This window comes from Hypanus sabinus, chromosome 24 (genome assembly GCF_030144855.1).
Source record: "Hypanus sabinus isolate sHypSab1 chromosome 24, sHypSab1.hap1, whole genome shotgun sequence".
In the NCBI taxonomy this organism is placed as follows: Eukaryota; Metazoa; Chordata; class Chondrichthyes; order Myliobatiformes; family Dasyatidae; genus Hypanus; species Hypanus sabinus.
In genome coordinates this window covers 29966199-29977868 of record NC_082729.1, presented here as the reverse complement: position 1 = coordinate 29977868, position 11670 = coordinate 29966199, and the positions used below count along the sequence as shown (strand labels likewise).

The following is an 11670-nucleotide window of genomic DNA, read 5'->3' as shown; positions in this document are numbered from 1 at the left end:
TCTTACCCTCGGCCATCAGCCAATCTATAGCCGGGAAAGTGATGACCTCCTCCTGCTGGACCGTTTGAGCTAACTTGTTTTTTTAAACTTCTCCTCTAATGTTTTGTATGTTATGTTCTTGGATTGGTTAACGGGCTTCGGGATTCTGGTGTTGAGGGTGTTTATGCTCCTGTAGAGGAGGGGCACATTCTCAACAACCGACGCCACCTTCTATTCTCGACACTGGTGCCCACAATGACCGAAACTGAGCCACACTGGGAAATATAAAAGTCTTTATTCACACAGAGAACCCAAGTGACATTAAACAAGTTTGAACTGCCAGGGAGCGTCTCGGAGAATCTCACTCTGACACGACATTTTATGCTTCAACACAAAGATAACAATAAACAATTAACAACAGCTTCAATTCTGGTAATCACTCACTTTAACGTTTGCAATATCATCGTGTGCTGCAGGCAATCATGGTCCCCCACCTGCATTCTAATAAGACCTCCCTCACAGTGTCTTTACCAGACGGGTGACCGCAGCCGTTATCAATACTCTTCAGAGATTGTCTGCCCGACGTCAGTGTTCGCATAACCAGGACTTGTGATCTGCACCGGCTGCTTGTGTGACCATCCACTACCTGATCCCATGGCTTCACGTGACCCCGATCAGGGGCCAAGCAGGTGCGACACCTTGCCCCAGGGTGACCTGCAGACTAGCAGAGGGAAGGAGCGCCTCACACCTCCCTTGGTAGAGATGCACCTCCACCCCACCAGCCAAATTTGGAATATATTCATGTAAATTTGTTCAGGAACCCCTACTCTTCGTGATTTTTATAAATGACCTGGATGGAGGAGGTGGAGGGATGGGTTAGTAAGTTTGCTGATGACACAAAGGTTGGGGGTGTTGTGAATAGTGTGGAGGGCTGTCAGTGGGACATCGATAGGATGCAAAACTGGGCTGAGAAGTGGCAGATGGAGTTCAACCCAAGTCAGTGTGAAGTGGTCCATTTTGGTAGGTCAAATATGATGGCAGAATATAGTATTAATGGTATGACTTTTGGCAGTGTGGAGGATCAGAGGGATCTTGGTGTCCGAGTCCATAGGACGCTCAAAGCAGCAGCGCAGCTTGACTCTGATTATATGCATTGGCCTTCATCAATCGTGGGATTGAGTTCTGGAGCAGAGAGGTAATTTTACAGCTATATAGGACCCTAGTCAGACCCCACTTGGAGAACTGTGCTCAGTTCTGGTCACCTCACTACAGGAAGGATGTGGAAACCATAGAAAGGGTGCAGAGGAGATTTACAAGGATGTTGCCTGGATTGGGGAGCGTGCCTTATGAGAATAGGTTGGGTGAACTCGGCCTTTTCTCCTTGGAGCGACGGAGGATGAGAGGTGACCTGACAGAGGTGTATAAGATGATCAGAGGCATTGATCATGTGGATAGTCAGGGGCTTTTTTCCCCAGGGCTGAAATGGCTAACATGAGAGGGCACAGGTTTAAGGTGCTTGGAAGCAGGTACAGAGGAAATGTCAGGGGTAAGTTTTTTTACGCAGAGAGTGGTGAGTGCGTGGAGTGGGCTGCCGGTGACAGTGGTGGAGGCGGAAACGATAGGGTCTTTTAAGAGACTCCTGGACAGGTACATGGAGCTCAGAAAAATAGTGGGTATGGGTAACCCTAGGTAATTTGTAAGGTAAGGACATGTTCGGCACAGCATTGTGGGCCGAAGGGCCTTTATTGTGCTGTAGGTTTATAATCTCTATAATTATGCGTTTATTATGGTAGCACATCCTAAACTGTAGAATCACTTTTTGAATATTCAATACTGGTGGTCTCCCTATCCCTCCCTCTCTCTCTCTCGTTCTCCCTCCTGTCAGAGGCTGGAGCCGGCATTCTGAGTTCGTGGTTTGGACTCTGTAGCTCACGTTATGGTAAGATTTTCAGTCGCTCCTATTTTGCATCAAGGCAGCCTGCAGATGACAATCAGTAAGTTGAACTGAATACAGACCCTTTCGATTTTGTTTCACATTGCGCTTTTCCACTCGTTGCCGTTTGAGAGACTTGCTTTCTGCGCATGGGGGTGGGGGATGGTTTGTAAGTTTCTCTTTGAATGGGTTCCATGGCATTTCTTTGTTTTGTGGCTGTCTGCGTGGAAGACACTGGACACTGTATACTTTCTTTTATAAAATTTATTTTGGCATCTGCTTCGAAAACAAGGCAAAAGCCAAGAGATGAAGCAAATCGAGGCTTGTCTGGAATTGGGCATTAAACGCATTATCAATGCTCAGAAACATTCACCTTTTGTCACCTGTAGTTTCAATGGGACGGAATGTCGTTCCTCCCCCCCCCACCCACACTTTGGCTTTACCAGCCTCAGGGTATCACTCGGAAGGGTAACTGTGGGCAGGTCTTCTCTCCCAAAGACTGGCTCACATTTAATTGGTCAAGATGGTGCTGTGTTGCGATCTCCATTGAGGTCATGGCTCAGACATTTTTAGGTTTTGGGGAAGGAGGGAGGAGCTAGGTTAGAGTTTAGGGCAGGGGTACCCAACCGTTCTAATGCCATGGACACCTACAAGGTGTTTGTGGCCCCCAGGCCGGACACCCCTGGATCAGGAACAGGGATGAGAGAGGAGTGAGGGGTCCAGGCCTCCGCTCAGCATTTGAAAGTTAGCAGTGTGACAAAGGACACATGCCCAGCTGGCATCAAATGAGGACAGGGCCTGGCTACCCCCCACCTCCACAGGTCAGCAGCATCTGGGATCAGAGTTCCATGCGGGCAGGAGGCACAAGGGCCTGAGCGAGACTAGAGATCAAAGCCTAGGCCTCCTGTTTGGTGTCCCCATCATTGGTGATTCTGGGGCTCGAGCCCCGAGTTTGGGGGTCCTCATTCATAGCCGTCGGCGAGTCCTGGAGTTGATCGGAAGACGGAAGCCCAGAGGTCAGTCAAGAAGGGACAAGTCCAGGCCTGTTGGCTGAAGCCTTGGGCCTACCAGTCCTACGGGGAGAATCGGTCCAATGTCTGCGAGTGCGCTGGAAGCAGCCTGAACTGGGGTTGGAGGACTGTCTACGCGTGCGGGTGTCTCTGTGGGAGAGGGAAGGGGCTCGTTCTCGTTTTGTTGTATTCTGTGTTCAACTGAACAGTCGACATGCTGTGTCGGTGGCAGCAGAATTTGTGGCAACAGTTGCCCCCCCCCCCCACCCCATTTTCATCGACACAAATCTCCATATTTTTTTTAAACAAGATTCTGAACCTGAACATCGGACAGAATTATTCCCAGAGGCCACCTTTAGAATGTCTAGAGAAGGGTGGGGGACATGTTCAGTCACGGGAGCAGACTGGGGGCCCCCCCACCCTGCTCACGTGCTCTTGGCCTTGGGCCGCTCCCGGTCCGCGGCAGACTGCGCGGTGCTGAGGTGGCTCCAGGCGTCGAGGATCAGGGCGGCGGGGATGAGAATCCACAGGGAGTTCAGGAAGACGAAGTAGAACCAGAAGTAGAGGGGGTGTCCCGGATTGCCGTGGCGCAAGCCGTCCCGGAACTCCGTGAAGAAGTAGAGAACGTCGCCGTACAGCTGCCCTGCGGGGGGGGGCAATAGGGGGGGGGACATCGGTTAACGAGCGAAGCTTCGCCTGGCACCTTCAAAGTACTTCGCTCCATCCACCACAAAAAGCGGGATTTCCCAGCGGCCTCCAAACTTTCACCATGAGCAGTGATTTCTCCCCCCACCACCCCAACTCATCTCCTCTTCTGTTCCTCCTCCTGCTCTGGTCCTCTGTCCACTCAACTTAGATTCCTTCTTCAGCCCTGTCTCTCCTCCCTGGACCTGGACTTGCTGGAGTTTAGGAGAATGGGCGGGACGTCATTCAGACCTATCGAATATTGGAAGGCCTGGACAGAGTGGACATGGAGAGGACGTTTCCTATAGCGAGGGAGCCCAGAACCCGAGGAATGGAGGGACGTCCCTTCAGTACTGAGATGAGGAGGGATTTCTTCAGCCGGAGGACGGTGAACCAGTGGAATCTGTTGCACAGACGGCTGTCGAGGTCCAGTCACCGGGTGGAGGCTGATAAGCTTTTGATTAGCAATGGAGTCACAGGTTAGGGGGAAGAGGTCAAGGGAACGAGGTTGAGGGGGGTAATAAATCAGCCATGATGGAGTGGCAGAGCAGACTAGATGGGCTGCCAAGTCAAATTACTCACAAGTCCTATGTCCCATCACTTATCGGGCCCCCCACCTGGTCTCCCTCCCCAATTTATTCTGGCTTGTGCCCCCTTCCTTTCCAAACCAGATGCAGGGTCTTGGTCCAACGTAGGCTGTTTATTCAACTCCATTGATCCTGCCTCGCTTGCTGAGAAACTCCCTCTACACAAGGGGATCCAAAACTTCTTAATGACGTCAGAAAAAACTATTAAGCAAGGGGTCTGTGGCCTCAAGGTTGGGAACCCCTGCTCGACATTGCCCCACCCAGGGTCAGACACTGAGTGAAGCTCTCTCCACACTGTCCCATCACACACTCCCGGGGTCAGACACAGAGTGAAGCTCCCTCCACACCATCCCATCACACACTCCCGGGGTCAGACACAGAGTGAAGCTCCCTCCACACCGTCCCATCATACACTCCCGGGGTCAGACACAGAGTGAAGCTCCCTCCACACCGTCCCATCACACACTTCCAGGGTCAGACACAGAGTGAAACTCCCTCCACACCGAGCCATCACACACTCCCGGGGTCAGACACAGAGTGAATCTCCCTCCACACCGTCCCATCACACACTCCCGGGGTCAGACACAGAGTGAAACTCCCTCCACACCGTCCCATCACACACTCCCGGGGTCAGACACAGAGTGAATCTCCCTCCACACCGTCCCATCACACACTCCCGGGGTCAGACATGGGTGAAGCCCCGGTACCAATGTTCCAGTGCCCTTCCCCATCCGCGAGAATCTGTGACACTTACCCAGCGAGACAACAAGTTGCAGGACAAATCGGTAGGGCTTATTGTGAAGGAAGGCATAAACTGTCCAGATACTGAGGGGCCCCCAGGTCCAGGCTGTTATGGTCTCCATGCAAACAGTGAAGTTGTCACCGCTGTAGAGAGAGTGGAGAAGATGACAATGCCCCAAGAGGAATTCAGTTACCCCCATATTTTCAGGATACTCCCTGTTCTGATGGAAGAATTTAAACACTGTCACTCAGTGGCCACTTTATTAGGTACACCTGCCCGTTAATGCAAATATCTAATCAGCCAATCAAGTGGCAGCAACTCAATGCGTAAAAGCATGCAGACACGGTCAAGAGGTTCGGTTGTTGTTCTGACTAACCATCAGAGTGGGGAAGAAAGGCGGAGGAGTCCGTTGGTGCCAGACCCTGGGAGGTGGGGGGGGGGTTGAGCATCTCTGAAAATGATCTCCTGGGATTTCCACACACAATACTCTCTTGAGCAGGGTTTCCCAACCTGAGGTCCACGTGCCCCTCAGTAATGTTCCATGGCATTAAAAAAGGTTGGGAGTCTAGAGTTTACAGAGCATGGTATTACAGAGCATACAAAATTCTGAAAGGGATAGATAGGATAGAAGTAGAAAAGTTGTTTCCATTGGTAGGTGAGGCTAGAACTAGGGGACATTGCCTCAAGATTCAGGGGAGAAGATTTAGATCGGAGATGATGAGAAACTGTTTTTCCCAGAGAGTGGTGAATCTGTGGAATTCTCTGTCCAGGGAAGCAGTTCTCACTAAATATATTTAAGATACAGTTAAGTAGATTTTTATATAGTATGGGATTTAAGGGTTATGGGGAAAAGGCAGGTAGATGGAGCTGAGTTTATGGACAGATCAGCCATGATCTTACTGAATGGTGGGACATGTTCGATGGGCCGGATGGCCGACTCCTGTTCCTAATTCTTATGGTACAAGAAACAAAAAAAAACAACCAGTGAGCGGCAGTTTTGGGTGAAATTAACGAGAGAGGTCAGAGGAGAATGACCAGACTGGTTCGAGCTGACAGGAGGGTGACAGTAACTCAAGTAACCACCCGTTACCAAACCTGGAAGTGGCTGGGTACAAGCGTACACTCAACGGCCACCTTATTCAACGGGGATTATGTTATGATCACTACCGCAGATATGCTCCCCCAGACGAAGATCAGATTTATCCAGGCAGCAGACGGTAAACGCAGGTACTCACCTGATATACCTGCTGTCACTCTTGGCGTATTCCTTCCCTGTAGCAGGAAAACAGACAAATAAATACTGACAGGGCACCCACCTCTGCGGGCCGAGACAGTCTGGGGGGGAGGGGCTCCCTCTGCCTCCTTCCCCTGGGCTGACAGACCCCACCCAGCCTGCCACTCCCATATCCTTCTCCACCTCCCCAGGACTGACAATCCTTCCCCACCCCACCGACCAGCAGCTCCAACCCTGTGTTCACATCTCTCCCTGACATCCTCCTCTCTCCTCCCCCCCCCAGTGAATCACCAATACCTCTCCTGCCATCTTCACACCCCCCCCCCTCAAAGAAGCCCAATTTTCACCCCTCCATCAACCCCCCCAATCCCGATACTCACAGAGCTGCGATAGGAAGGCCTGGTCGCCGGCCAGCTGCCCGTGGTACAGGCTGAACCAGCCCTCGATCACGCCGTGCACGAAGGCGCAGACAGCGAACCAGCAGACGGCGAGCCGGCGGGCCACCCCCGGCCGCCCGGCCCGGGTCCGGACCCGCGCCGTCAGCAGCCAGGTGGCGGCCAGCAGCAGCCCCGAGCCGGCGAACACGAAGGACAGCAGGCTCCATAGCGGCCTCTCGTTGCGCCGGTAGCCGGGCAGCTGCAGCTCCCGCGGCCAGTACGGGTGACCAGCCGCCGCCGACTCCGCCATCGGTTCAATGGCCAGGCGGCCCGCCTCCGTCCCTATGTTTATATGTTCGCCCAGATCTGGGCCGGCCCAACCTTGATCGATACCTTATAAACCAATAGTACTCAGGCGTTCTTTGATTGACAGCACCAGCTACAAATCATTGAAGAAAGGGATCACAACAAGCGGAGGGAAGCTGATTGGACGAAAGTCCACCAACGAAGGTCCCGTTCTCTTTCAAACACAAACCCAGAATTGGGCTACGCTGTCCAATCAGCAGTCAGCTGTGGTCCGCCCGCTCTGTCTTCCGCACGCGCCACTATGGTGCGATCACAGCGATTGGCTGGAACGCTCGGGTTGCTGAGGCAACGGGAGGCAGTAGATTTGTCAGCAGCCAATGGCGGGTTGGTCCGACCTCACACCACGTGGGGACGCGCACACCCCCACCGCCGGGATCGTACCCCGGTGTTAAACATGCCTGTCTCTGGGACAAACCCGCTCAAGTTTATTGTCATCTGACTGTATGCACCTCCGGACCACCATGCACTCACAATACACACAACAAAACAGTTCCGCAAATAAGAATAAAATGTCAATGCAGGTAAACAGTGACCAGACCTCGGTGGTGGCCGGGTATCCATTAGTGACCCAGCCCGAGGGGAGAAGTGTGGCAGTCCCAGTCCTTCCTGAGGAGTGGGTCAAAGAGATGGTGGTCGGGCTCCTCAGGAGAGTGCAACGGCCCCGGGTGGCGTTTACTGTCCAGTCTGGTGGTCAGATGTCTTGCAGCTTCCGGGATGATGCAGCCGGACAGGGCACTCTCGCTGGTGCCAGGGAGCCCGACAGGCCTCGGGGAGAGTAGACGCTGCCGTGGCCAGTGAGGAGGCGTTGTGGGTCCAGGCGAGATGGTCCGTTCATCCAGGAGCCTCGTGCTCTTCACTCTCTCCACGGCAGAGCCATGGGTGGCCGGTGGAGAGCGGACAACCTGTGCCTTCCCGAAGTCCACAGTCATCTCCTCTGTCTTGTCCATGTTGACCTCGCACCGTCTGACGAGCCTCTCCCCTGTCCGCGGACCGATGAGGCCGGTGGCGGTAGTGTCACCGGTTTGAGCTGGACGTGGCAGCGCGGTCGTGAGTCAGCAGCGGGACGAGCTCCGGGGGTCACCGGTGCGCAGGTGTTGCTGCCGACTGGGGTCTTTCCGTCGAGGCCAGGACCCAACGAGGCCACCTCTGAGGAACAATTGTGTTCAACGCCGAGCTGAAGTCGAGTTCTGTAGGCGGGATAGGAGGGAGTTGAGAGCCGAGTGCCCGGTACCATCAGCGGACCGGTTTGAGCAGAGAAACTGGAAAGGGGGCGACGAGACTGGAAGGTGTCACAGGGAGAACGTACAGACTCCGGACAAGCAATGGAGGGAATTGAACCCCACAGTGCTAACCACTACACTACTGTGTGCCCAGCAGCTCACCACCCTCTCTACCCCAGAACGTACCTTCTTCACCCTGTCTACCCCAGAAGGTGCCTTCTTTACCCTGTCTACCCTAGAATGTGCCTTCTTCACCCTGTCTACCCCAGAATGTGCCTTCTTCACCCTGTCTGCCCCAGAATGTGCCTTCTTCACCCTGTCTACCCCAGAATGTGCCTTCTTCACCCTGTCTGCCCCAGAACGTACCTTCTTCACCCCTGTCTACCCCAGAACGTACCTTCTTCACCCCTGTCTACCCCAGAGGTGCCTTCACCACCCTGTCTACCCTAGAATGTGCCTTCTTCACCCTGTCTACCCCAGAATGTGCCTTCTTCACCCTGTCTGCCCCAGAATGTGCCTTCTTCACCCTGTCTGCCCCAGAATGTGCCTTCTTCACCCTGTCTGCCCCAGAACGTACCTTCTTCACCCCTGTCTACCCCAGAAGGTGCCTTCTTTACCCTGTCTACCCTAGAATGTGCCTTCTTCACCCTGTCTACCCCAGAATGTGCCTTCTTCACCCTGTCTGCCCCAGAATGTGCCTTCTTCACCCTGTCTGCCCCAGAATGTGCCTTCTTCACCCTGTCTGCCCCAGAACGTACCTTCTTCACCCCTGTCTACCCCAGAACGTACCTTCTTCACCCCTGTCTACCCCAGAGGTGCCTTCACCACCCTGTCTACCCTAGAATGTGCCTTCTTCACCCTGTCTACCCCAGAATGTGCCTTCTTCACCCTGTCTGCCCCAGAATGTGCCTTCTTCACCCTGTCTGCCCCAGAACGTACCTTCTTCACCCCTGTCTACCCCAGAACGTACCTTCTTCACCCCTGTCTACCCCAGAGGTGCCTTCACCACCCTGTCTACCCTAGAATGTGCCTTCTTCACCCTGTCTACCCCAGAATGTGCCTTCTTCACCCTGTCTGCCCCAGAATGTGCCTTCTTCACCCTGTCTGCCCCAGAACGTACCTTCTTCACCCCTGTCTACCCCAGAACGTACCTTCTTCACCCCTGTCTACCCCAGAGGTGCCTTCACCACCCTGTCTACCCTAGAATGTGCCTTCTTCACCCTGTCTACCCCAGAATGTGCCTTCTTCACCCTGTCTGCCCCAGAACGTACCTTCTTCACCCCTGTCTACCCCAGAACGTACCTTCTTCACCCCTGTCTATCCCAGAGGTGCCTTCACCACCCTGTCTGCCCCAGAACGTACCTTCACCACCCTGTCTACCCCAGAACGTACCTTCTTCACCCCTGTCTACCCCAGAGGTGCCTTCACCACCCTGTCTACCCTAGAATGTGCCTTCTTCACCCTGTCTACCCCAGAATGTGCCTTCTTCACCCTGTCTACCCCAGAACGTACCTTCTTCACCCCTGTCTACCCCAGAATGTGCCTTCTTCACCCTGTCAGCCTGTGTCAGCTATCAAGGAATGAAGAATCAGGATCTCTTTCCTCTGAATCAGAATCAGGTATAGTATCACTGGTATACATTGTGAGATGTGTTGTCTTGCAGAATTGCAATGCCGAATAATAGAAAAACCTATAATTTACAGTGACAAATATATTTTACAGTGACAGCCCCTCGCTGACAGCCACTGGACTCTGCAGCGAGAAACCCACCCTTCTCGGGCTTCGTACGACTAGGGTGTATTTGACCTCGGTCCCACCAAATCCGTGAGGTTGGGAAGTCTCACTCACCCAAACCCCAGTTTGTGAGAATGCTGTGTGATTTACGACCCTGTCCCCGCAATCGCCTGTCAACAGGAATTAACAGATCGCACTCTGCATACAATCATAAAGCAGTGTATTTGTGAACACACGAAATGCTGGCAGAACTCAGCAGGCCAGACAGCATCTACGGGACGATGTTTCAGGCCAAAACCCTTCATCAGGACTGAAGTAACATGGGATGGGGGGGGAATGAAGTAGGGAGCTGGGAAGTGATAGGCTGGAGGGACATCGGCTAGGGGAAAGGTGGAGAATTATGGGAAATAAAAGAGAAAGAAAGGTAGGGCTGGGGGGAGGTTATAGTGAGGGGGTAAAAGAGAGAGAAAGAGAACCAGACTGAAATTATAGATAGGGATGGGGTAAGGGGGGGTGCAGGGGTATCAACGGAGGTCTGTGAGTTGAATGTTCGTGCCGGCAGGTAGGAGGCTACCTAGGCGGGAGATCGATCTGCGTGTGGCTTGCCGTATTCCCTGATCCTCGGTCGGTCTGCGCCTCGGCTTCTTCGAATCGCATTTCCCACTGGATCGAATCCTTTCTCTCCGGAGTTCCCTCTTCATCTCCCACCAAACAAAGACAAAGCCCAGCCTCAGCGCCTCTCACAAAACCTCTTCTCCACCGCCAACCCCCTGAGGCATTCTCCAGAACCTTCTCCCACTTCCACCATCCTAATTGGATGACACGCAGCCCTAAGCGTCCCCTATCTTCAATAACACAAACGGGCTGAAAGCAGAACCGACTGTTCTCACAGAACTGCTGAGATGAAATACCGACAGCGTAACAATAAAAAACGTTACACTGTACACAATGAGTCAGAATCAGGTTTAATATCATCAGCACGTGTTGTGAAATCTGTTGATTTGCATCAGCGATACATTACAATACATAATGCAAAACCTGCAAATGAGAACAAGTGTGTGTGTGTGTGTGTGTGTGTTTATCTATCTATTTATTTATTTTAAGTTAAGCTAAATAACTAGTGCAAAAAAGAGTGGGAAAGGTCGTGGGGTAGTGTTCACAGGTTCATTGTCCATTCAGAAATCGGGTGGCAGGTGTTCCTGAATTGGTGAGTGTGTGCCTTCAGGCTCCTGTACCCCTTCCCTGATGGTAGCAATGAGAAGAGGGCATGTCCCGGGTGGTGGGAGTCCTTGACAATGGGTGCTGCCTTTTTGGGGCATTGACCTTTCAAGGTGCCCTCAATGTTGGGGAGGCTGACGCCCAGAATGAAACTGGGTACAGACCAGACGGCAACGCGACCCATTCGGATGCTCTCCACGGCACGTCTGGGGAAACTTGTTGGTGCCTCTTGGTGGCAGACCAAACCTCCTCAAACCCCGGGTGAAATATTGGCGCTTTCATGTATTAACCTCTGGGCCTGGGACAGATCTTCAGAGATATTGACACCCAGGAGCTCAAACTGCTCAACCTTTCCACTGCCGATCCCTCGATGAGGATTGGTGTGTGTTCCCTCGTCTTCCCCTTCCTCCCTTCTTGGCATAAGTGCTGAGATATGGTGAAAACACAGGTCATTACCGAGATCAAAAGATTTGTCACACGTACATGGGAAAATACAGGGAAATGCATTATTTTGCTTCAACACTCAAAATAACGCATTGTTTCTTGTGTTTGTGCGTAGTATTTCATAGATTGCCTTGTGTTTCTT

At 52.8% G+C, this 11670-nt stretch overlaps 1 protein-coding gene across 1 annotated transcript; it reads right to left on the bottom strand.

The window, feature by feature from the left end:
- Positions 1-255: 255 nt before the first annotated feature.
- On the bottom strand, positions 256-6895 carry ebp (EBP cholestenol delta-isomerase). The gene is made up of 5 exons (XM_059949537.1): positions 6550-6895; positions 6171-6207; positions 4948-5078; positions 3352-3565; positions 256-1957 (listed from the first exon to the last, which is right to left on the bottom strand). Exons 1-5 carry the CDS (start codon positions 6854-6856, stop codon positions 1948-1950), a joined length of 699 nt encoding a protein of 232 aa, XP_059805520.1. The 5' UTR covers positions 6857-6895; the 3' UTR covers positions 256-1947.
- Between the last annotated feature and the right edge of the window lie 4775 nt (positions 6896-11670).